General features: G+C 41.3%; 1 protein-coding gene across 1 annotated transcript in view; it reads right to left on the reverse strand.

The window, feature by feature from the left end:
* The window catches only part of dcc (DCC netrin 1 receptor), a gene marked incomplete at its 5' end in the record, with an annotated part of 197,397 nt that overhangs the window by 19,036 nt on the left and 150,532 nt on the right, over positions 1-27,829 (reverse strand). Inside the window, 6 exons of the mRNA XM_080047014.1 lie at positions 7,623-7,937; positions 11,254-11,403; positions 18,460-18,573; positions 20,333-20,559; positions 21,657-21,819; positions 25,647-25,709. Coding sequence (XP_079903140.1) covers positions 7,623-7,937; positions 11,254-11,403; positions 18,460-18,573; positions 20,333-20,559; positions 21,657-21,819; positions 25,647-25,709 — 1,032 coding nt within the window. The remainder of the gene's footprint in view (positions 1-7,622; positions 7,938-11,253; positions 11,404-18,459; positions 18,574-20,332; positions 20,560-21,656; positions 21,820-25,646; positions 25,710-27,829) is intronic.

Raw genomic sequence — 27,829 nt, forward strand, 5'->3', positions numbered from 1 at the left:
CGTGTCCTGGATTGTGAACCTGAGGGGACAGTCATGTTGTCCTTTTTTCAGGTTTCAAACCACTGTGCTGTGCTTTAGTTAGATGTATCAATACGGCTGATAACAAGGCTGTGGTTGGTAGTTGTATCACATGGTGTGAACAGAACCGTGCAGCTCGATATGCCAGACAAAAAAGCTTCTTGTGGATGTGCAGAGGTTCAATCCAGGGCCCTGAAGACCTTCAACATTTGCTGGACATTGAGGTGCACTCGTGGTGTAGTGGTTAGAGCGCCCCCCCCAGTCTCAGTCTTCACAGAAGACCCGGGTAAGAATCCGGCCTTGGTCGTTCTCTGCATGTTATTTCCTTCTCTATCCTAGCTGTCTCTCCACACTAACAATAAAACAGCATGTAAAATGCCAAACAACAAAAAATATTTTTAACTAAATTTTTTTGCTGGAGAATGCTGAGGGTGTTTTAGGAGTGTGTGGTGGCCGGTGCTATACTGGTGCTGGGGCAGCAGGTTGAGATAACAGACGCCTACAGACTCAACAAACTGATCCATAAGGCCAGTGACATTGTGTGGGAGGAGCTGGACTGTCTGTCCGGCTGTGGTGTCAGTGCACTGCAGACTGCACTGGAAGTCATTACTGCCTGTAGCCGTTAAACTTTTCACTTGCTCCAAACTCAGAGTGTCAGACTGTCTCTGGCCATTGGACTTATTCACCACCTGACACCAGCAATAACCTGATAATATATTTATAATTTATATTCAACTCGGCACTGCTGACTTCATATTCCAATAATTGTGTTCAATAATTCAACTGCAATACCCTGGCATTTATACTGCATTCATACTGAACACTTTATTGATATAACTATCTTATGTATACTATTCCTGCATTTCAAAACCTACTCATATATCCCATTTCTCAGCATTACTTTCACATTTTATATATTGAAGTATGATGCATATATCAGTACGACTGACAGTTGATCATATGCACTCATTCATGTACTTACTCATGTTCTAGTTTTAGTTTACTTACTTTTTATGCTTAAAATAGATTTTAATTATACAGATAGCGGACTGTGAGAAGATATTCACTGACTTTGACAAAAAAAGTGATTTCGACAACAAGCATTCTCCATTATTCAGCATTATGTTGTTCAGTATTGAGTTCAATATTGTAGGAAAACTAATAAAATATGTTGCCAGTGAAATGTTTGCAACTAGGTCAAATAAAGGGGGGAAAATCTAGAAGCTTCTGGAACAGAGCCCAGAATGTTCTGGATTATTTACTGTTTTTTTCCAGGTACATTAGAGGAAGAACTAGTGTCAGGTAAACCTATTTCCTGTGAAGCTTTCAATCATTGTTACAAACAAGTTTGTTTAGGTCTCTCTCTCTCTCTCTCTCTCTTTCAAGACAAAAATCCAATTAAACCATGAAAACATCTCATTCTTTTCACTGAGGGAGTCATTCAGGCAGGGATAAACACACAAACCAGTCCAACAATGAACATCAAACGCCATCACTCACAAGGCTGTTATTCCCCCTCTTTGATAGAGAGATGGAGCGCAGGGGGAGGGTATATGGAGGTAGTACTACCCAGCTCTGAGGCTCTGTGTCTGGGGGGGGGGGGGGGGGGGGGGAGGGGTCACAGGTTGATCGGGGCAGAGCGACCACCGCAGGCTCTCTATTTCTGAGCGGAAGGTTTTTCCAGGAGCCCGAAAATCAATGTTAATCTGAGGCCACCTGGGCGGGTAAACAGAACCATAATGGAAGTATATACACCCACACACACATGCACACATCTACAGAAAGCATGCACGCACAACAAACACACCTACACACACACACACACACACACACACACAAACTGTCCAGGGATCATATGTTCCGGAGGCGTGTGTTTTACTCTATTCACACTGCTGCAGGCAATCAGAGAGAGAATGACAGGATGAGCCTCAGAGGGACAGGAGAGAGAGATGGAGAGATTACAGTAAGGGAGGACTACAAAGATGGGAGAAGAAAAAATAAAAAGTAAAATAAGCAGAGGAGTGATGAGGGAATATTTTTTGCAACTTTGAGCGATAATTTATATTAGCCCATGTAAACAGAATGAGATTGAGTTTAAAACAAATTTGTGCTACAGTTTGAGGAGGTTTTTGCAAAAATAGAATCAGTTTTTAGTGTTTGTTTCAGTGGCTGCTGTTCATTCATTATGCCTCAGCGCCGGTGATAGCATAAGGCCAGAAGGATTACATTTTTGGGCTGTCCGTCCATCCTTCAGTCCATACCCACGTCTGTCTGTCTGTCTGTCTGTCTGTCTGTCTGTCTGTCTGTCTGTCCGTTTTGGGGCCATTCCTGTAAGCGCAAAATCTCAAGAACGCTTTGAGGGTCGACTGAGTCAAAGTTGAACTGAATATATTTTGGTTTCAAAAGTCAAAGGTTACTGTGAACATTTACAGTACACTGTCTAGTAACTTAAAAGCTACAATATGGTGCAACACTGCTAACTAGACTCTAGTTAGCAGTGTTGCACCATATTGTAGCTTTTAACAGCTTTACCTTCATTAAAGCATTGCCTACCACCACTGCCTTAACCATCCATGCTGGACTTTAGCAGTCTTTCATAGGACAGGGCCATATTCAAATGCTAGGATCATGTCTTTTACCAAAGTTAACGGTGCACGGTGGATGTGTTCTAGGAAGTTGTTCAAGTGGGATGTTAACAGAGGTTTATTTAATGCAATGTGCCAACCAAGTAGCTAGCTGGATGGCATCCCCATTCCTTATATCACTTGCAAAGCTCTGATTGGTCAAACAACTTCTCTAACCAGCGCGGTGCAGAGGTTTGCCCTTATTTGATCTGGAACTACAGTATTGAAAAGTGTGACAGACTTGGACTGGATGCTGGTGCAAACGGATAAATCAGGGGGATTAACAATATCAATAGCTTTAATCTTCGATCAAAATCTATACCAAATCTGAAGGCAATCCACGTGAGATGTGTCAAGATATTTCCGTCCAAAGTGGTGGCTAGAGCCCGCAAGCATGATTAAAAAAACATACACATTTTTTGCAATGTAGAGGAGATGTTTTGTCATAAATAATGTAAGAGAAAGAGAGAGGGAGATGATCGTACGGAGAGACAGGGAGGGAGGGAGGGAGGCCAGTCCAGATCACATCCAACCCTGTGGCTGACTGTATACACACACACACACACACACACACACACACACACACACACACACACACACACACACACACACACACACACACACACACACACACACACACACACACACACACACACACACACACACACACACACACACACACACACACACACACACACACAAATACAGTATATATACACTGTGTAGCAGCCTGAGGCTAACATGTTTAGCTTCCCTGAATAAAATATTAGCCCAACTGTAGCCTCTCTGTAGAGAGAATCAAGCTTAAATAAAAAATCACAGGAATCTGATAAAATACTCAACAACAAACTGAAGCTTCGGTACAAGCTACAGTGTATCATATTACATATCATCATCATATTATTATTATTATATATCAGGGGTGGCCAACCAGTCAGAGACAAAGAGCCACATTTTTTACTGTGTTACTGCAAAGAGCCACATCGTACACACAGGTACACACAGTGGCGATTCCAGGAAATTTTGACTGGGGGTGGCCAAGGTGGGCCACAGAGTTAGAGTGGAGTGGCCATCGCACCCCTGAATGAATAGCATGTGATATGCTGTACAACCAATTCAAAGATGATTTATAATCCCAAATGCCCAAATCATGTTAGTATCCATTGTAATGTTTGTCAGAAAACTAAACCCCTGGAGGGGGGTCTGGGGGCATCCCCCCCAGAAGATTTTTTTGTGTTTTTAACATGTAATCTAAGCATTCTGGTGCATTCTGGCGAAGATAATAAAGGAAAAAGTCAATATTTAAAATTAGCAAGACAGCATAACTTGCTAGCAGCCAGATGCCTAACAACTGCACAGAGGGACGGATGACCACTAGCTTTTGACCAAATATCTTGCTAAAAAAATAAACCTTTATTTATGAAAGTCTGCCCTTGCTAAGAACATGTTACACTCGCTAACTACAAACTTTAATTTTTTTATTCAGATTTCAAAAATCTGCTGGGACACGTGTCTATACACATGCATGGGTGGCACGCATGTCACAAGCACACTTATGCTATTTTCAAGACCTTTGCTGACCAGAGACCAGTTCTAGTGGCCACAGCCCTACCATTAATTTAGTAATTGAAAATTGCAAACTGATCTCATATCAGTGGATTGGAGTGTTTGTGTGATGAACTTGGCAACTACCTATCAAAAAAAGTTAAGAAAGAAAAAAAAAATACATATCATCTCTGAACTAGGATACATATCAGGAAAAAAATGTAATTAAAAAAATAAAATGAAAATAAAAAATAACATTTGAACTGGGGGGGGGGGCACTGGGGTGGCCAGTAAGATTTCAGGGGGGGGGGGGGGCGTTTTTATTTTCACGGGGAGCTTGCACATGCATGCACAAGCATTATTTATTAAAAAAAAAAAAAAAAAAAAAAAAGGGGGCCCCACACTAGGACTTGAAACGGGCCCGCAGATCGTTAAGGCCGCCCCTGTGATAATGACAGGACTGGACTCCTACAGTACTAAATACGACAGGCCAGTCATTTTCAACAATGAACATTGTGTGCACTGACTCACACACAAACTCTCAGTTCAACCAAGTCCACAAACAAAAATATAACAATTTAAAATAGCGTTTTTCTCTTACTATGCATGTTGCTTTGTGGGACTTACTTTTAGCATGGAGAGAGCTGAAGTGGCGCCGAAGATTTGAAGCCTTTAAATGCGCAAATGACACCTGGCATATAAGGCAGAATGGCCTGCCATAACGTTCAACAAAAAATATGAACTCTCCCACTCTGTTTCGGAGCGAACTTGACACAAATAGTTTACTCACGGAAAACCTCCCTCCAAGCTGAGCGGGCAGTTTTATGTTGCGTCCGCAGTCCGCACCAAACGTTTGCGAACGTTATGTTGCGTCCTCAATTAAACATTTGCGAACAGGCATACACATAGGGCCTACACATTAATAAAATAAAAAATTAAATAATAGACAACATGTAAAACGAACGTAAGAGCCGCATGAAACGTTTGCGAACATGCACACACATAGGCCCACACAAAAAAAAGTATAAAAAATAAATAAATTATAATCACATAATTTGATATGAACTGAAGAGCCGCACGAAGCTGGGCAAAGAGCCACATGCGGCTCGCGAGCCGCGGGTTGGCCACCCCTGTTATATATGAAGGGGAATCAAGAAAATATGTGGTTTATCACAGATTTTTTATTTTTTTTTAACCTTTATTTATACAGGTAGGGGAAGGTGGGGTGATTTGTGCAACTTTTTACTCAAAGTGATTTTAAAGTGAGGCCTTGACAGTTATGTCTCCAACTCAAATATGTACATATATTTCAGGATGTTGTGCATCCCTGGCAATAAAAACTTTGGATCTGGAATAAACTGTTTAAGAAATATAGCTTTCGGAAAAAAAGTTGTCTTGTCGCACAAATCACCCCACGTAGTGGGGTGATTTGTGCGTCATTGTGTCACAATGACAAAGTCACCATCATCATCTTTCTGGCCATCTGAACTCTCATCAGTGGTGTCGTTAAGTGGAATTGAGATGTCACTCTCTTCTGAGCTACTGTAGACAATCACTTTCTTTTGGTGACCAGCGTATACAGCCATGCCACTGGCACAACTCTCAGAAATGTACTTTGCACTAGTTGCTCCGTGCTTGTGGAACCAACTGCCACCTGACAAATGTGATTCCCCCTACATTTCTGCCTTTAAATCAAGGCTCAAAACCCATATGTACACCCTGGTGTTTCCTCCCCATTAACCTCTGCACTACTTACTTACCTCTGCACTACTATCTGTGTTTATGTGGATGTATGGGCTTTACGTCTTTTATTTTGGTTATTGTTATTTTACCTTCATTGTTTACCTACTGAATGCACTATGTACAGCACTTTGGACAGTGCAAACTGTCATAAATGTGCTTTTATAAATACATTTTACTTACTTACTTACTTATAACTCACCCAGGCCCTTGCGCACAAATCACCCCATCCCCAGAATTTTGGATAATAGGCATGATACAGCAATTTAGGGTTGACATTGTGCTAACTATATAGACTCAAAGTGTAGCATACCAAAGCACTAAAACATGTGTCAAATGTTTTCAAACGTGTCTATAATTGTTCAGACACAATAATCAAAAAACCTTGATCATGGAAATTTTACTTTGAAAGGCAAAACACAGTTTTTTGAGCTTAAATGTGCTTATATCTTATTCCTTGTGTCTCCCTTCTTTACAGGATGAGTCAAATGGATGGCTCTTCTTAAATATGTGGTCACATTTCCAATTTCTTCCACGGTTTTCTAGAAACAAGGGGTTTTGCAACTTCCAAAATGCACAAATCACCCCACCTTCCCCTATATCCCATTGAGTCCATGGACTCTTTTGCAAGGGAGACCTGTTCCCATTTACACGTTACCATTCACACACACATTCATACACCGATAGCAGGCTAACTATCGACATTCAGAATATATGGACATTTGTGATAAACCACTTATTTTCTTGTTTTCCTTTCAGCAGCTGAATCTTTTATTCTCATATTTCAATTTACAAAAAATAACAAAAAACTCCAGTCCAGGATGGGAATATAATATCCACTGGGGGGTTTCGGTTAGAGTCTATTTATGGCTAAGATAAATGAATTGGAAAGAAATGGTATCAGTATTAGAGTGTATTATACCATAACGCAGACAAAAAGAAAACATTCTCTTAAAACATTGTTAACGTTTTCAAGAGACTGGATTCCACTGAGCGATATGGTTCGGTTCGGTGTGGTTCGGTATGCGATTATATGAGTTTCCATTGTCAAAAGTTGGAAAGGTTACCAAAATAGGTGAACCGTGCCGTACATATTGTTGACACATTTTGTTGGGGTACCGAGCCGTCCCAAAGGGTCCCAAAAGGGTGGAGCCAAACCCTGCAGTCTGTTGATTTGTCAGAGATGGATTGAGATAGGTTGATTGGTTGAAAGATAAACCAATGTATGAAATCACCTCAGCAAGAGTGAATAGTCTTGCGTCACAAGCAGCTCTTTATTTATTGTGAGGCGTTTTTCCTCTTCATTTAGTTTATCAGTGGGCTTCACTGTGTCCATTGCTATGATGTCACCAAAGTTACGTAGCTGCCATGGCCATGGCCGTTTGATGGCTCTGACGTAAAGACTGTATGTACTCGAACCGCGTCTAGCATATAGTACAGTTATTATTATTATTTTTTTTTAAGATATTTTTTTGGCATTTTTATGCTTTATTGATAGTGTAGAGACAGAGTTGAAATGGCGCAGAGAGGGGAGTGACATACAGAGAACGACCGCGTGCTGGAATCGAACCCGGGTCCGCTGCTGGCCGAGGCCCATGGGAGGGACGCCCTACCAACTGAGCTAAGGGCGCCCCGTACAGTTATTCTTGGATGTGGAGGATCTCTTGATTGGTGAGACAATTTAGCTGCACTTACTGGACTGCGGCAACATGGAGGTGTACACCTTGGGGTCGATGTTGCCCATGGGCGGTGGCAGCAGCGGGTTGGTGAAGCTTCGTAGCGGGTGGCTGGGTCTCACGCAGGCCGTGGGGATGGTCCGACCGCTCCCAGCCTGGGCCTCCTCAGACACGGACGTGACCACAGTGGAGGGGGCGCCGGGGACCGCACCCACCCCAGGAACGTGCTCCCCGTGCAGGGAGGAGGAAGAGCTAGACAGCAGGGGGGTGGCCTGTTGGGCTGGAGGCTGCTGCTGCTGGAGGAGAAGGTTGCTGGAGCTGTCTGAAGGCATTACTGAGAAAAAAGAGGATTGAGGGGTGTCAGAGAATGGTTGGGAGGATGAAAACAGTTGAGACGTGGATTTAGAAAGAGGGGATGGAGGGAGAGGGGAGGACAAATCATCTGTGTGAATATCTGCTACAGAAGCTTCATAGACAGTTGTTTTTCATAGACAGTTTGTGCTTTGATGTGATATGCTGCTACAGGAAGGCTGCAGGACTGAGAATGTCAGGAATGGAAATGTAGATACAGCCTGCCCAGACCTACTGTTTATTTCATGACCTGTGGGCCTCTAAAATGTGTTTTATGATAGATAGATAGATAGATAGATAGATAGATAGATAGATAGATAAAAGTTGACTGTTGTTAGGAACCATAAGTTAACAAGAGTCACACATGTTAATTTCCATTATTTTGTTGACCAATCCGACCACCCCCACCTCCCTACCAAGCGTTAAGAAAGACTTCACACTATTTCGTCCCTTACTCTCAAAGGACCACGATTATAATTCCAAAGGCTTCTGGAAATTATTGTTACTTAACGAGGAGCTATTCTACGTCTTGTGCAACTCTTAAAGAAACATATTTGGGCAACTTTGGAAACTCCGTGACCTCAACTAGAATCTTAACATAACATTATGGGGTTAATTGAACACAGTTTGGACCCATCGGAGAGTCGACCAGGGCCACTGATTAACACAGTTGGATATACATTACTTAGTGGGTCAACTCACTGTCCCACTTTGACACTGAACTGATCCTCAATTCTAAGGAATTCATCCAACATCAGATCAACATCTAAAGCCCTGTATCCACTGAGTGTTGCGGTTAGCACGCTCTTATTTGCGTTTCCACTGCAAAAAGTTGGGAAGGGTAGCCAAAAAAGGGAACGTGCTATATTGGTTTCACCCTTTCTTTGGGGTACCAAGGCGTCCCAGAGCACTCTCAAGCGCTTGGATTGGGCGTTTGTTTCAAACAGGGGTGGATTTAGTCATTTTGGGGGCCTAAGGTGAACATAGGCATGGGGCCCTAGCAAACCCCTTGGTCTCCCCCTTTTATCAATCTTCTAATGTAGAAAAAAATACCTATATGTGAAACTTGGATAATGGAATTGTCCAATGTAAAGCGGGGGTCCTGAGGCTGAGACACTCGTTAATTAAGCATTCTGATGGAATTTTAGCACATGGATAGTCAGAAAGACATCAAATACATAATTTAAAAACCATAAGAGACATTTTATGGGGCCGTTGGTAGCTTGTGGGCCCAAGGCAATATCCTACCTTTGCTTAAGGATAAGTCCCACCTATAGTTTCAGGGATATCTTATCTGGGGATCTCTTTATGGACCTAATCCTGTACCGTTCACTTTTCCTTCAGTGAAGCCCAGCGTGTCATTGGCTGTGTGACTTTTCAAAATGCTGCTCTGTATCACTGGCTCATTATATTTGTCATTAGCCACCCCACCCTGCCCTCAACTCCATTGTCAGTGTGTGAGTGTGTGTGTTCTGCCAGCAGTGATCCGCCCTCCCAGGGTGTCGGCTAATTCAATGATTCTGAAGCCTCTCCTGCTGCTGCTGCTGCTGCTGCTGTCGAATCACTGATACAAGACGACCAGGAATTAGCCAATTACTGAATTATTGCCTCCCCGCCACGTCGTTTAACATTTAGCGCCGCGGCAAAATGGGGCTTAAATGAAACAGGTAGGGGGAGGAGGGGGGAGCAGTGGAGATAGAAAGATGCTGCAGTGTAAGCCTGGGCTGTGTGTATTAAAGGTTAAAGTTGTGCTGTTATGATGATTACTAGTGTAGTGTTTACAGTTGCAGCGATCATAGCATATGCATCATCACTTGTAATATATACATTAATAACAACTGTAAGGTCATAATAGTAAGTCAATAGTAGCTACTGTTTTAGTTTTTTTTTTCTCAAGCAGAACAATAGATATAGTTATAGCCAGGGCCTTTGGTGGAATTGGCTTGTAGTTGCCTCGCCAAACTTTTTTAGAAATGTTTTAATAATTTGATCTTTGATCTCATGTATATAAAAAAAGAAGGCTCTTCCAATCTACCTGTAGATGTAACTGTAGCTGGCAGATGTTTCTCATGTGTACTAGCTAACTGGTTTAGCTAAACAGTTCCACGAGTTGGTTGAAAAAGCTGTCCCGGAATGATCTTTTTATGTTTGAAGTTGACTCCTATTAAAGGATATTCTGTTCATCGTCTCTACAGTTGTATGAGTACTATTCTCTGACAGGAATATGCAGTAGTTATATCTTGATCTGTGTTATTTCAGAGAACATGGTTAAAAGAATTGTACGCCCTGAAATAAAATGGTAGACAATGATGTGATGAATGATGAAGGAACACTGCTTTCTGGCAGTAAAAAATGAGATATGGAACTAATGAGATTTAGAATGAGCCAAAACTTAGAACTTAAAGTTGTATGAAAAATTAGTTCAGTTTTGACATCTATGTGGAATATAACGTGTCCAAGGAATGTATCCAAATATCTACATGTTTGTCCTGTTCAAGTCTGGTTTAGTCCCTCTCCATAGTAAAACACAGGATGTTAGTAAGGCACTAGTGAGGAAGACAGACTGTGTCATTTATGTGATCCTAATACAATTGAAAATGAAATGTGTTCTTTGTATTGCCCACAGTATTATGATTTAGTATTGAGATCATTTAACAAAGCTGAAGTAAAAGGCAGATTACAGATGTGTTAGTCTGGTCGTTTGAACATAAAACGTTTTTATTTGCAGACTTTATAGAAAGGATAGATGGTGTTTTATCGATGATTATCTGTCTGGAAGTAACATTTCCCATTTTTTTTATTCCTGGGTGTTTACTGGCAATAGTTTAATTTTATCTATGAGATGTTTAGCTATACTGTTAGACTGCTACACTATCATATCGTAACTGCTGCTTTCTTTCTCTACTGTATTGGTGTCACATAATTCTGTATGGGATAGGCTACTTAGTCTGTTCATCTATCCATCTATCCATCTATCTATCTATCTATCTATCTATCTATCTATCTATCTATCTATCTATCTATCTATCTATCTATCTATCTATCTATCTATCTATCTATCTATCTATCTATCTATCTATCTATCTATCTATCTATCTATCCATCCATCCATCTATCTATCTATCTATCTATCTATCTATCTATCTATCTATCTATCTATCTATCTATCTATCTATCTATCTATCTATCTATCTATCTATCTATCTATCTATCTATCTATCTATCTATCTATCTATCTATCTATCTATCTATCTATCTATCTATCTATCTATCTATCTATCTATGTTGTATTTCCATACCTGGCGTGTATCCTCTGTCCACGGTCAGACTGGGGAAAGGCATGGATCTCAGGCTGAACTTGTTGTGAGTGAAGCCGCAGGAGGGTGAAGGCAGGATGCCCGGATACTGAGAGGAGTCCAGAGCAGGCACCGGGATGGCACTCACCACCGCTGTAAAAACACACAGAGAGAACAGTCAGTAAAACAGGCCACGCAAAGGCAGTGGTGTTTCATTGGCGTCATGACAAAGACAGTCCGTAAATTGGGCCCCAAAGGCATATGTGAGAGCAGCGTGTACATCACTGCCTGGCGTGGATACAGCCACAAGCCCTTCTGGGTGATAACAAACTATCGTCAACAACGGAAAAAACAGAAGTCCGTCATGCCTTTTTTAATATTATTTTTGGGCATGTTTGCTTTATTAGACAGATTGGAGAGTCAGAGTTGAAATGGGGCAAAGAGGAGAGGAGATGCAGAGAACCTGGCACGGGTGGGATTCGAACCCGGGCCTGCTGCGGGGCCTTGGCTACTGAGCTACGGGCGCGCCAACAAGAACATTTTCAAATGTGCTTTACTTCCATCAAGAAGAAAGGACACTCGGCTCATTGGTTCACTGGTCCACTGGCAGACTGAAGGGACATCGATCACCTATTTGCTTTCAGTTTATCGATATCATCGTTGATCGTCGCTCTCAAAGGACACCATGTAAATAATTAGCTGTCTGGCCATCTTGTTTGGCACTGTAGGCATAAATGCTCATAAATGTAAATATTTATATATTTTTTTTTAAATCTTATCTTAAACTTTATAAAGAGAGAAATGATATTAACTTTTGTATTACCATTATTTTGTTTGAAAAATAAATTCTCTTGACGTTAATATTCTCTCTAATTCTCTTGACTTCATCATAATCAAGATTATTAATTGCTCATAATCATCTTAATCATGAAGCTTAACCAAATGAAATGCCTCGGTAATTATGTAGAAAAAAGATAAGCCAGTCTCAAATAAAGTACATCTAACCATGTGTAACATTTCGGCAGATTCCATCAGTTTTATCAGCATCGCTCTGCCAATCCATCAGTCTTCTACTTGACATTTATCCGTGAGACTCATAGAGTATTTCCACTGTGTGCACTGATGTAATATCTAGTCATTTCCAACAAAGATGGAATATTTGTTCTTGAGAGTTGTACAATTTAAATCAACCACGAGTACAGTCTGCACGCGCTGAACCTCAGCAGCCTGACGAGATATAATTGGATTTTTCTTAACAGGAACCCGCCATAAATGAATGTTATAATGAACAAAGTGTGCATGCTTAGTTAGGTACATTCCTTTTTTCAGCAGAATAAGCGACTCAAGCGTTGCTTGCACAAAAACATTTGTCATCATCAAACCTCTATCAAATGTAGACATTTTATCTTCAATCTGCCAAACTCTACCTGCAACTGTTTTGAGTATTGAAAATAACTATGTACTTTTAACCACACCATTTTCATTGCAGCTATTCTACATCACTGTCTTAATATTTTAATCGTTTTGGCTCTTTGTATAAGCTTGTTGTGTATGTGATGTATTTTCATTGTACATTCTGTTTGTGTTGTTGTTTTTGCTTTGCATTTTTTTGTTTGACTTGACATCATTGGAAATGAGGGTCAACCCTCAATGATATCTCCAGTAACTATAAAGGTCTCCAAACTATAAAAGCCAAAATCTATGAGTTCTACCAACGACTTCTATGCGTGACTGACTAACACACGTCGATAAATCTTTTTCAAATGAATTCTAGCTGACTGACGGAGAAGCTAGAGAGGGAGGAAGAACTGTCTTGCTTCCTCTTCTTCAAACCAACAGGTCTCATCAATACCACTATTGATGGGAAGTATTGATCATTTTGTAGCAGCAAGCCTGTGATCAGCAGCTTTAGGAGGGGTGTGTTGTTTGTGTTTGTGTGTGTGTGTGTGTGTGTGTGTGTGTGTGTGTTCTGTGTTTGTGTTGTTTACTGTGATCATTTAAAGAGAAGCGGGGCTTGATTACAGCAGCGAGACGACCAGAGATGAGCAAGTCAGATCAATAGCGCTATTGATCCAGAACATTGATGATTCTGGCGCAGTGAGGCAGTGAGCTACAGGTTAATAGAGGTGTGTGTGTGTGTGTGTGTGTGTGTGTGTGTGTGTGTGTGTGTGTGTGTGTGTGTGTGTGTGTGTGTGTGTGTGTGTGTGTGTGTGTGTGAGTGAGAGAGAGAGAGAGTTAAAGAAAGAGAGAGGTTTTTGTAATTGGGAGACAAACAGATAAACCTAATGCAAGATAAAAGAAATAGAAGGCAATTACAGATATGAGAGAAAAAAGCACAAAGCATAAATAGTTGAGTGCGAGACATTTTTTCACTGTGTGTAGTGTATTAGGACTTCTTAGAACCAGATAAAAATGAGGGGGACTCAGAAAATATGAATGCAATAAAAAAAAAAAAATTCAACTTGAATGAAGAGGGAAAAAAAAGCAACCAAACTGAGATAAAGGGGAGCAGAATGGTGAAAAAGCTTGATGAAATGAAAAACACACAACTAGATTGAAATGGGAAAAGTAACAGAGGAGCAGACAAGCAGACACAAAGAGATATAAACAGACGGTAAAGATAAAGAGATCAGTAGGTCTTGGCTGAGACGTGGCAGCGCAGGAAAAACAGTGAAAAAGCCTTCAGCAGTCTCAGTCGAGAAAAAAAGAGAGAAAGAGAGACGGACGCATAGATAGAAAGTGAACGCACCCTGCAGGGGATTTTAGATTTCACACTCAGCCAACTAATCCCACACTACCTGCAAGAGGCTAGTAGTCTGGTTCAATTCAAACTCTATTACACCCACAAGAATGCTAGTCTGAAAAATGCTCACGTCTCTTACTCATCCTGACCTTGTATCCCTCAACAAAGAGTCCGTCGTAAATGAAGCATTTGAACAAAGAATGGGTGTAGTGTAGTTCTAGCTTGTTGCTACTCATACATTCAAGGCGAGACACCGAATGCGAATAAGGTTACTTTTTTAAAATATCTTATAGATATGATGAGGACACTTGCAAGCTGATTGCTTACATTAAAACAATTGTTTTTTGAGTGGCAATATCCCACTAAAGTGAATTTGCATCTCTTAAAAAAATGAAATGTACTGTATGTTGGATAAAGCCAGGGTTAAAATATTTATTGCATTATGACAAAGTATTAGCGTCCAAAGTTTTTCTTCCTTAATCTTGTATTCATTTGAAGGCAGTGACGTGGATCTGTTCAAATGATTTTATAACTCGAAAGAAAAAGCAAGCTCACTGTGATCCAAAGTGTGATCCAGACAAAGAAGCAAGTTGTCTGCATACGACATCATTTTATGCCTGTGGTAATCCCCTCCCACACACTGCTCCCATGGCCATTCTTTCTGCAAATCAGGTCATTTTCTATTTGGTCCGCCTATATCTGAGCACGATGGAACTCCAAAGACCAAAGTTTCAAAAGTGCTACAATGCTTATTTTTGTGATATATGAATTAGTTATTGCATTTAGCGTTTCGAAAATCTAGGCTGTCACTTTAAAACTTTCTACCAATTGTATCCCCAGGTACAACGGATGGTTATTGTGCTGGCTGGATTGTGTTACATCTGTCAGTGCAACAGGAACGGGCTTTAGACGCTCAACAAAAGCTCCTGAGCTTCAAAGCTCAATGGAGAAAAAGTATGAAAATAGAAAGTACCGGTTGTAGAGAGAGTGAAGTAGCCTGAAGGGTTTCACTGATTCACTGTGACCCATATATCACACACACACACACACACACACACACACACACACACACACACACACACACACACACACACACACACACACACACACACACACACACACACACACACACACACACACACACACACACACACACACACACACACACACACATTTATGTAAACACACTGGAGTTCTTGTCAGCCGCCCGATGTTCAGTTAGAAGAGTCAAAAAATGGAAGGAAAGGAGGACACAAATCCTTAAAGGCTCCCAGACTCACACTGAGAGCCTGGTTATTACAATATGAAACTTTCAGCTCAGGGAGTTGAGCCCTGAACGCACACACACACACACACACACGCACACGCACACGCACACACACACACACACACACACACACACACACACACACACACACACACACACATTCCACAGAGAGATATAGCGAGAAGCCAGTAATTAGACGATGTGCTTCTACACAGACTAGAGACCGCTTCATGCATGTGATATTTTGTCAGTGCTGTTCTCAGAAACCCCGCAGATGTTCCACACAGTACAGTATGTCTGCCCATTAACACTGGTCATGTAATTTGATGTCCCCTTTGAAACCATGAGTGGTGTCAGTATATGATTGGCTGAGTGCTGCCACTGCTGTACGCACTGCTGGCCTCATTGCTCTTTGAACATGAGTCTGGGTCTTTCACTTTGAGTGACTTTCAGTGCTTTTTGCTCACAGCGTCTCATACATTTGGCTCATTTTTGAGTGTTCTAACTGTCGTGTTCTTTTACATTGTATTGTAGATGAGTATAGGTAATGCTTCAAAATTGAATTAGCATATCATTTCTCAGTAACCTGTGTAAAGGAAGTTCATTAAGGGTTGGAGGTCAACTCTTAATGAAGAATATTTCAGGAGACTTGGATGAATTATGAAGCGATATTTATTACAGGCTTGGCCAAGGAGAACCAGACTGCAACTCGGGTGACTTGCACTTCAATTCTGACAGACCCTTCCTGAGAGCTGTGTATTAACCTCATGCTATCTCTAACACCTCCCCGGCTCGGGCACCAAGCGTACCAATGGTTTGGTTCTGAGCTGAACACAGTGAACCATAACATTCTGGAGTAGAAGCAGATGAGACTTTATCTAGCTGACCTTATCTAGCTGACCTAAGTGTCTCCTAACAGGCTCCAAGGCTGACATAGTGTCTGAGATATAGACAGACACACAAGACAGGCATAAATGCACTATTAATCTTTACCATTAATGTTACAACTAAAGACCCAAAATTCCCTCACAATCTGCATATTCTCATCTAAAATCACAACTTTGTGTTCATTCCTACAAACCTGCTCTGGGGTTAGTGATCTTTGCAGCTGAACCAGCATAGAGAAGCAAAGAGTGGTGTAACAGATGAGAAAAAAGGGTTGGCATGGAGACGACAAACTTATTTGGAACAGGTGTGTGTGAGTCACAATTGCACTGAAACAGTAAACACTTGCTACAGGCTTCAGCTGAAGAGAATGAGAGAGTGAAGTGAACACTCACACAAGGCTGAATATTGAATGTGGCAGTCACCACGCCTTTAGGCTTGAGGAAGAAAAAAAAACAAATACTTCAAACTGACAGGTGATCTGGAAGGCATTATATTCACTTCTGTATCGTGATGCTGAAAAAAAATCACTGCTGGAGAACGTGAGACTTATATATTTACGTTCATCTGGACACGCACGCACGCACGCACGCACACGCACACACACACACACACACACACAAACAGTGATGAACCCACTCACATCACACATACTGCCAAGTGACTCTCAGAGCAACACTTCTTCTCTCTCTCCCAGCCTTTCTTTGTTTATTTCCCTCTCTCCCTCTCTCTGTCTCTCTCTCTCTCTTAGCCTGCTCATACTCCCCTCCTCAGATCTTCCCCCTCTCCCCACTGTCAGTGTGTGTGTAGGAACACGCGGGCTAATTATCGGAGCCAGCCCTACCACTTCGCTCCTGTCGTCGCATGAAAGACTTTTTACATCTCAAGCAGGCAGAGGAACACAAGAGGGCGAGAGGAAGGGAACTGCTGTCACATATATACTGTATACTAACCCACTGCTGCAGGCATTTGTCATGTAACCTTGCATGCACTAATAGGAAAAACAATGGCCCACAATGTAAAGTATATAAGATACTGGATATGTGCTTGATGTTGGGTCAGGAACATGTGCATGCATTAACTATATTCATTATTTATATTATCTCTATGTATTGAGGATCAGTCTAAGGAACAAACAGTCCTTACAAATAACAGGGAATTTAAAATCACCGTCAGCTCTACACAATCCTGCATAGCCTTGATAGCAGCTAAAGCATGATGAACTAACAGTGTATTAAATATTCGGCCAACTCAACTTAAAGTTTTGAAAAAATTGTGGTCGATGAGAAATCCAGAGACAGCACAGTTGTAATGCCTCCATCGATGGACCCCCACAGACTTTTATTGTAAATGTGTGGAATGAGTAGGTTGTAGTCGAGGTGACGGTTGCTCCATCGAAATGTAGCTATTCAATAAATATAGCCTTATTGTCAACAGTGCACTGGTATCAATTCCATCCTATTCCAAGTTAGCATTTAGTACCAAGCCCCAATGTGTCTAAGGGCCTTTTCAGAACTGTAGGTATTTACTTCAGATTCAGAAATTTTACATATACCGAAAAATGGCCTCAAAGCACCTTCCTTTCCTTTTTTACTTTGTGGAACTTAATGTTTGCATTTCGTTCGCTTATGTCAATATACTAGTCGTGTTCATTAACTGGAAAGAAAATCCAGATCCAGCAGACATATAAACTGTGACCAGAACAAAATATCTTATTATCTTATTAGAAGACATGCACTCCAAGAGCTTGCTATTTGATATGGGCTCTGATAGGTGCTTACCACCACACTTATTGCTTTCTTGGGCAGGGAATCATCATACATCAACTATATAAGCCAAGTTGTTTCGATTGGTATAGGGTCTATTGCGTTCTGACTCTACACTTACCGCTGCAGAGTAGGTTGACCCACATCTGAGTGTGATTACTGTGGTGTTCACATATACCAACATTAAGTGGACCTTGGGGAGAAATGCTTCAACTGTTCCAAACAAGCTAGGTGTGATTATCCTACCCCATGAAGTACAGGTTCACAGAGCCACTAGCATGGCTGAAGCCCCCTTTTTGCAGAGTAAACAAGCAGTTCACGGGGTTCTGCAGATAACACACACACGCACGCACGCACGCACACACACACACACACACACGCACAAGCACACACACACACACACACACACACACACACACACACACACACACACACACACACACACACACACACACACACACACACACACACACACACACACACACACACACACACACACACACACACACACACACACACACACACACACAGACAGTTGTGTTGCTTACGTGTGTTGCTGGGCTGTGTGTCCATAGGAATCATCATTTTGCCTCTTGTCCCCCTCCTGGCAGCGAGGGAGCGCTCCAGAGTAGAGATAGCGCTGGAAACCTCGTCAGGGTCGGCTACTGGAAAGTCAAAAAATTCAAGTCTATAAAGACATGGTTTCAAACATTTGCTCTGCCCTCCATAGACTTTTGAAATAGATTTAGAAAAGGAGAGAATCAGGTTTCATTTGCAGCTAATTTAATCCACCCTCAACGAGCATATGCTTACAATCAATCAGCTCTAAGGAAAGACACCTACACATTAGATGGATTTTTCTGGTTTTTCTTCAAACTTAAAAGTTTTAATTGGCCTCAAAACTAAAAAAAACTATTGAAGACAGTTTCCCTAACTTTTTAGTTGTTACAGTGTACATAAGCTCCAATATATATATATAGGGGAGAGTCGGGTGAGATGTGCCACTTTTTACTCAAAGTGACTTTAAAGTGAGGCCTTGACAGTAAAGTCTCCAACTCAAAAATGTACATATATTTCAGGGTGTTGTGCATCCCCGGCAACAATAACTTTGGATCTGAAATAAACTGTTTAAGAAATATAGCTTTCGGAAAAAAAGTTGACTTGTGGCACAACTTTCCCCGGTGTGGTGTAAGTTGAGCCACAAGAGAGAATAACATGGGTTAAATTGTGCCATTGATATATATCTCATACACTGTAATGCATGACAAATCCATTAGACAATCACTTATTTAAGGTTTATTTAAAGTAAATTAAGTTAATATTTTACAAAGATTGAAGGACAATTTTCTTAAACAAGGCCTAGCAGATCTAATGGTTTTACCTGCAAAGCTCACAATGACAAAGTCACCATCATCATCTTTCTGGCCATCTGAACTCTCATCAGTGGTGTCGTTAAGTGGAATGGAGAGGTCAGTCTCTTCTGAGCTACTGTAGACAATCATTTCTTTTGGTGACCAGCGTATACAGCCATGCCAATGGCACAACTCTCAGAAATGTACTTTGCACTAGCTGCTCCGCCCTTGTAGAACCAACTGCCACCTGGCATTTCTGCCTTTAAATCAAGGCTCAAAACCCATATGTACACCCTGGCTATTCCTCCCCATTATATCTTACCTCTGCACTACTATCTTTTTGTTTATATGTGGATGTATGGGCTTTGTGTCTTTTATTTTTGTTATTGTTATTTTAACTTCATTGTTTACCTACTGAATGCACTATGTACAGCACTTAAGACAGTTATAAATGTGCTTTTATAAATGCATTTTACTTAGTTACTTACTTATAACTCACCTAGGCCCTTTGCCGAAGGGCCTTTGGAACAAATCACCCCAACCCCAGAATTTTGGATAATTAGCATGATGCAGCAGTTTAGGGCTGACATCGTGCTAACTGTATGTACTCAAAGTGTAGCATACTAAAGCACTAAAACATGTGTCAAATGTTTTCAAAAGTGTCTAAAATTGTCAATCAAAGTCATGGAAATTTTACTTTGAAAGGCAAAACACATTTTTTTTTAGCTTAAATGTGCTTATATCTTATGCCTTGTGTCTCCCTTCTTTACAGGATGAGTCAAATGGATGGCTCTTCTTAAATATATGGTCACATTTCCAATTTCTTCCACGGTTTTCTAGAAACAAGGGGTGGCACAACTTCCCCACTGGCACAACTCAGGCCACTCTCCCCTATATGTATATACAGTATATATTTAAACAAAGAGCAGTCTTTGTAAATAAATTAATTCAAAGTGAAAGTAAATAAATAAAACAGCATTTTCAGGGTATATAAATAAACTTAGTAATGATTTCAATGACTGAGATAGGTGGATAAATCAAATGACTGACGCAGAATGCCTTGCTGTACCTGAGTGGCTGCTCTTGCTGCCCACGTGGCTCCCTGATTGGCTGTGTGCCACCTGGGGGAGGGACTCCTGGCAGGACTGGATGGGCGAGCCGTGTCCGGAGGGGGCCGCGCTGGGAGCCTTCTCCAGGTTCTTCATCTCCATCTCCTCGTGGTGGATCCACAGGTCTGGAGGCCTCAGGTCCTTCTGACTACCTTTCCTCTTCCCAGCACTATGGCTGGCTCTCTTCCTGCAATACAAAGGAACACAGGAACACACAGGAGGTGAAGAAGGGAGATTAAATATAGTCTTTCACGCATGCACCGTGACTATAATTATCCAGAGTTCTTTGTGTGAACACAAATGTCAGGGCGGTTCGACCCTGACTTTTCCATGACTTCTTGCCCAGGGGTGGCCCCTTAGTACTAAAAACCCAGTGTGACTGTGTGTGAATGAATAGAACCTGGATCCCTGTGAAGTTGAACAGTTTAATACGTTGCTGAAGACTCACTTTTGTTGCATTGGCCTTAAACACAAGTTGAGACCTTGACATTCCTAACTTAATCAATCACCTAACTAAATCAGGGTCAGGAAACAGGAGTGTAGGGCGTAATGTATGTGAATGTGTCTCACACTTACAACCTCCTGCTGTGTGCTGTGTGTTAGCCGTAATCATAAAAAAAGAAAGGCTGACATATTTCACTTAATGTGCAAAAAAACTAAAATTTGGGAAATATACATAATTTTTTAGAGGCACCTGTAGTCCCGAGTCAAATGTCAGGAACTGAATTAAAGAATAATCAACCAGAACTGAATTATTATATCTTTAAAACAGAATAACAATGAGCACAAATCAGATTGAAACCTGAAGAAGAAGAAAAAGAAAGTGTGATGAAGGTGTGGGCGGGAGAGTTACAGCTGCTTTTTGATTTGATAATCATTTCAGACCAAACCAAGCCCGGTCAGACCATTTAGCATCGGCCTCATTAGCGTGTCAATAATAATAATGGATTGGATTAATAAAGTGCTTTATTTCCTAGGAACTCAAAGCGCTTTATAGGGTTCCAGGTTCCATTCATTCACATCGGTGGTGGTAAACTACGATAGTAGCCACAGCTGCCCTGGGGCAGACTAACGGAAGCATGGCTGCTACTCCGACCACCACCTCAAACACAAAGCAGTCAGGACACATCACCCATGATACAGGTGGCAGGGCAGGAATCGAACCACCAACCCTTGGATCATTGGCCAACCTGCTCTACCACCTGAGCCACGGTCGCCAGAATGTCAGTAGCTAACGGCAGCTAACGGCCATCACAGAGACAGATAGACGTTGTTGGGTCTTACTTCCTCTGCTGGGCCGAGGAGCGCCGCGTGCAGATTAGCGCCACCACAACCACCACTACCACGGTAACCGCTCCCACGGACACCACGATGATGACCAGCAGGTTACTGTTCTTCTGAGGCGTGGCACTGCCGTGAGGCGGACGCATCTGACCAATGGGAGACTCTGAAAAACACACATGAGAAAATAGATTAGATTAGATAGAAAAGTCACTGTAGTTAGACAACTGAAAGTTAAATTTTTATGAAATGTTTTGACTAAAAGACATTAGTTAACTAGCTATATGTGGAGAGGTAAGGAAGAGCACTGAATATGCAACTGAACCATAAACACAAGATAATTATGTTTATGCTTGTTTATCCACTTCACTTAAATATTTAAATAACGACAAACAGTCCAAATGACAATTTAAGAAAATATATATCTAACCCTCATGTAAAAAAAATCGGTTTTGGAATAGTGATATAGACACACGACTACCAAAATAAAAGCCTGCAGAATAAAACCCAGTGGGTTCATTGGACTGACAAAGCTGCTGCTGTACCAATCAATATGTAATGTGTGTGTGTGTGTGTGTGTGTGTGTGTGTGTGTGACACAGGTGTAAAGGCAGAAAGGGGAATGAATGACATTAATGATGGCTCTGTCATTCATTAACTCGACCTTGGAGCAGAGAGAGAGAGAGAGAGACAGAAAGAGAGACAGAGAATATATCCCATAGTAGGAGCAGGGCAGAGAGGAGTGTGTTAAAGGAGAAAGAGAAATGGCAGAATGGTGGAGAGGTGGAGAAGATGGAGGAAATAAAGATTAAGAAAAATGCACGCGAGAGAGGGGGGCACTTTGCCTCTTTCACCTTCTCTCTCCATTCAGTCGTCTCTCTCAATAAAACACACAATCCATCACAGCTTACAGCCACAGCCCGGGCACCATAATACCACTTTATTTTATTTTATTTATTTATTTTCTGCCCTCTTTTTAAAGGTAGATTTCATCACCCTTTAAAACAAGTCTTTCATTTAGTTCCAAACTTTGGTTTCAAGGTGGCGTTAGAATGAGGGTCAAGGGTAGAGGGCATAAAAAAACGGGTATTAAAGGTGCAGTGCGGTGATTTCATAGGACACTTGTTGTCAAAATCACTCTATTGTTAATATCAGTTCGTATCTCGTCACAGTTCGACACCTGTCCGTACGGTGTGTGTGTGTGTGCTGAAATGAAATATGGTGTAAATACACAGCCTAAGCTCTGTAAACTGACATATACCGAATCCCACATAAACCATCATCTTTGTACTACATCCTGCTGACTGAAACATCAATTATCATAACAATGAAATACATGGTCCCCAAATGATGATCTGTTATGATTCCCTTACAATAATGTTACTTGTTTGTCCTATGTATCTAAGTACATTTCAATTATAAATTCCATAATTTGTGTACAAATGTGAAGTCTTTCTTGTGCAGTCAGACAGTCATGTCCAGAGGGAACATGTCTGTTATACCTTTTTAAACTAAGTGATGTTTCAGGACAATGTGAGGGGTTCGTAAGGTTAATGTATGCCATTACAAAACTCTTTTGAACAGCAAGCTTATTTGACTAAAAGCTGAAATATTTTTTTTCGATTGTATGGAGGTCTCGGCTCAAACAGGAGCTTACATGCACCGGAAGTGACCTCACATCGACGGAGCCTCCGTATGAAAACAACCAGGGATGCCATGGATATAAAGTATTAGCAAGAGGCAAGTTCAAGGCACGATGGTATGATGAAATAAATAAGTAAAAGTATATCCCAAATTGCACTGCATGCTAACTAGATTATTTGTATGGTCAGTTGTAGTATGTAGAATATAAAAAAAGAAAGAGTATGTGATTTGGATCACGGGGTATATCCAGAAAGTGGGTGACTGCCACAATACGGATGGTAAAATGTAGAGAGCTACAGAGATGTGACCCGGTGAAAAGAGACGGAAGTGAATCTTCTTTGAGGGTCATCTTTCAAGTGAGAGCAAGCTGTGGGTGACATATACAGGACGACACAGCGCGTTAAAGATGAAATACCGCTGAGCTGATGAACGAGGCTTCTCGCCCTCACTGACCCGCCATAAAGCCTGAGCGGGGCAGAGGTCAGGGCAGACGGATTTATGATCCCCCTCTGGCAGCAACAATGAGCACACAAATGTTAACAGTCCATTTTAACACACACACACACACACACACACACACACACACACACACACACACGCACACACACTGTCCTCCGCTGAGACACTGAATCACTGCCAGTTACAGACCCTGACCTCTGACCTCTATGTACAGTCAGGGCAGTTTTCCTTTAAACAGGTCTGACCATAACCTATAGGCAATTTTTAGCAACAGCTTTAGCTTTTGCAGTAGTTTCAGTGTTATGCATTAAACATTAGCATCGATGCCATCAGCATTCATACTTAGCCTTAGCATGACTTACAAATATAGCATTACATTTGCATTATTGTTGGGATTGGCATTGCCTGGCTGTTAGCATTCGTATGATGATTAGTTTAACAAATAATATGAGTACATGCTGTAAGTAGCAGTTATATTGATAGTTATTCTTTTATAATGAGTGTAAGCACTAGATCAGACTTAATGTAAGTGTAGGAAGGCTATGAGCATAAAATAGCATTGGTATGAGTATTGCCATTAAGCTTTAGGATTAGATTATTTTGTATTAGAGTTGAAAATAGTATAGTGGATTATGATTAGCACTATAAGTAGCCTATTCTAATTAGTGTTAGAAGCCTATTTAGCATTAGCATACTATTAATACTAATAAGTAGGCCTATTAGCATTTACAGTAGCATGACTATAGCCATTGGATAATGAATTATAGCTCATTTTATATGTATACCAGCCTTTTCTTTCGAGATGAGTGGTACTCTTAAAGGATATGAGTATCTCAATGTAAAACTGTAGTGGAAAGATACATACAAATTTAACTGCTATCCATATTAAAGATCTTCTCATAAATACATTTTTTCAACCGTAAATGTAATTCATTATTATCATCCGAATCACCATATTTGATATGTTTAATCCTATTGTTAGAAGCCAATCGTTTCCCCCCTTGTCACTGCCCTGCTTAAAATGATCAGACCTATCAATAATCCTGCCGTTGTTTTTGTCATTATATTAAAAACCCTAAAAGCAGAGATCCTGATATGCCAGCACGCTCTCGTTATCCCTTCCCTCAATATAAAGATGATTCTTTTTTTCCTATCCTATCCGCTTTCTAAAAAAAAACACTGATTGATGGCTAGATAGTGGATCCAATTAATTTTTTCTCGCTGCCGGCTAACGCTAACACACTCCTGCAGCTCCGTATCGCGACGTGGCCTGTCATTAGACTGACTCCAGACTTGACTGAGCCCCAGTGATCAAAGACAACAACAGAGTCCCTGTGATAATCCGATGATGCTGCGGAACAACATGCACAGACGCACACAAATGAGCCTCAACTCCCAGCGGATCCGCTCTCATTGCACTTACCAAGTCCAATGATGAACCCCAAATGTTCCAATCCAGTCGGGCAAAGAAACTGTGTATGTGTGTGTGTGTGTGGGCTTGTATTACTCATGTTGTGGGGACATATGTCTGTTTACACAGTGATATTGTGGGGACATGCCTACCTTCTGGGGACCCATAAATAATTTCATTTTAGGGTGAAAGCTTGCTTTAAGGTAAGGGTAGGTTAGGGGCAAGGGAAGCAGTGATTGTGGTTAAGGCAAGTCTCTAGTAAGTTAATGTCACTATGTAATGTCCTCTGAATGTGATGAAAACACAATTGAGTGTGTGTGCGCGTGCATATGTGTGTGTGTGTGTGTGTGTGTATGTGTATGTGTGTGTGTGTGTGTGTGTGTGTGTGTGTGTGTGTGTGTGTGTGTGTGTGTGTGTGTGTGTGTGTGTGTGTGTGTGAGTGTGAGAGTGTTTGTATGTGTCTGTGTGTGTGTGTTTTACCGTTCATACTCCTGTCATTCAGGTTGGTGTCAGGCGGCCAGTAGGCGTGGTCTCCCCCTCGACCTGGAGGATAAGGAATAAACAGAGACATCAGAACGGCCCCCAAAAACAAAATGTCTTCATCTTCTCAATGGATCTTTGGTCCAATGAATGGAACATGGACCAAAGATCTTGAACACCTAATGCTGGGCTTACACTAGAGGACTTTTAAAAGACTTTGAAAAGACTGAAGATTGAAACCCTCTTACATCTAAAGACAATCAACTCACACCTGAAGACAACTAGTCATTAGTTTTCAGTCACAGAGTGAGATTTTGAACAGACAGGGGGTCTCATATTGCAAGACTACAACTAGATTGCTTTTGAGATTAATATTATTTCCGCAAACGCGATTGTGATTATTTAATAAAAAAAAAAAGTTAATTCAATATTCCGAGCGGGGGACTTCCTTTAGTTATTTAACCATCTTTATTTGCTGATCTCGTCCCCCAATAACTTTAACTCCTAACCCTGTATTTGACGGTAAAGTGTTAAGGTTGCACGGCTGTCAGCCTGGTTCTCCAGCCGAGGCTGCTAGGAAAAAGTGTCCGAAATAAGTCCCTGCACAGGCGGACACAGGTCGCGACTAATGCCGCTCCTCCAGCGTTGTGCTTGGTGCATGCGACAGTGTGACAGTGTTTACGTCATTTCGCTTGAGCCAACCCCTTAAGACTAACAATAATATCAAACATGTTTGATAATGTCTGAACGTCAAGACGGGAAGAAGACTGGCTGAAATCGGGTCAGAAGACCACCTTACACCAAGCGACTGAGATTACGGGCGCGCGCCACAACTCCAGCACGACATCTGTGATTTCAGTCCGACATTGGAAGATTGTCTGCGACTGACAAATCGCGTGAAAAGTCGTGTAGTGTAAGCCCAGCATAAGGGAGACAGTATATCTCTACATTCGGACTGGGAAAATATTTGGAAATCCATACTAGCCGACACTTCTATAACCCCCGATCATCAGCAGATCCATGTTGCCAAACTTATTTTACTCCCCAACAAAATGTTTTTAAGGAAGCTCACTGTCACCAAGATGCAACCTATGCACAGAAGGGGAGGTCGGACATGTTCTGTTTCTGTAAAGAATGAAGTGAAGTACTGTACCATGCCACCCCACTATTTTGCTTCTTTCAGAACAACAAAACAATACTATTTTATCATTGACCATCAAGAAGCCCTAAGCAAAATCCATGATCTCCTGTAATTGCATCAAATGCTCTCTTTTCCGGGTATTTTTTTCGTTATTTCGCTTTACCGATGTGTTACTCACCCCTACAATTGAATAACCCTACTGTTTGTTTTTGTGTTTGCTTTTTCCTGATTGTCAAAAAGATCAAATAAAAAATGCATCACAAAAAAACCGTCAAGGCCCATGAAAGAAAGAGAAAACAACAGAAGTGAAGAAGGTAAAAGCTGAAAGTCATTTTGCAGGTGGAATAGAGAGATCGGACAGAGAGATTGGTTCCTTGGAAGGAAATAAATTACTTTGTTAAGATGGTTTACACACACCACCACACACACACACACGCATGCACCCACCCACCCACGCACGCACGCACGCACACACACACCCACACACACACACACACACACACACACACACACACGTTATACAAATGGTGTGTGTGTGTGTGTGTGTGTGGGGCTCTCTCCTCGGACTGCATTTAGTCCAAATCATCAGGTTTTCTTCCCCACCTGTGTGGCTGGCTATATAACACTTTATTGGACATTTGGAATGGGTCACATAGTAAGCACTTGCAGTCACAGCGACATGGGGCCTGACAGCACATTTTGCTCCACAGCCCTTGCAATCTGAGTGAATGCAGCCCATGGTTATAAGTGGCATAGGGGAGAATCTCACTCCTTTTTCAAACTACCAACAATCAGCACTTTGTTTATGAGTCAAATGATAGGGGCTGTAAAAGGTGGATCGCACACACACTTGCTCTTTGTGGACATATGTCATTATACTGAATGGAGCCCAGTACTTAAACTGGCACCTTCAACACAGCCAAGTGTTTTTGTTTTATAAGTATACGTAATGCACTTTAAATTCAATGTCAGTATACCTTGCATAAGTATACTTGAATGCATTAAGTATACTTAAAAACTAGTGTACATTTTGGTATGTGGA

The sequence above is a fragment of the Ammodytes marinus genome (assembly GCF_949987685.1).
Source record: "Ammodytes marinus genome assembly, chromosome: 18".
Lineage (NCBI taxonomy): Eukaryota > Metazoa > Chordata > Actinopteri > Uranoscopiformes > Ammodytidae > Ammodytes > Ammodytes marinus.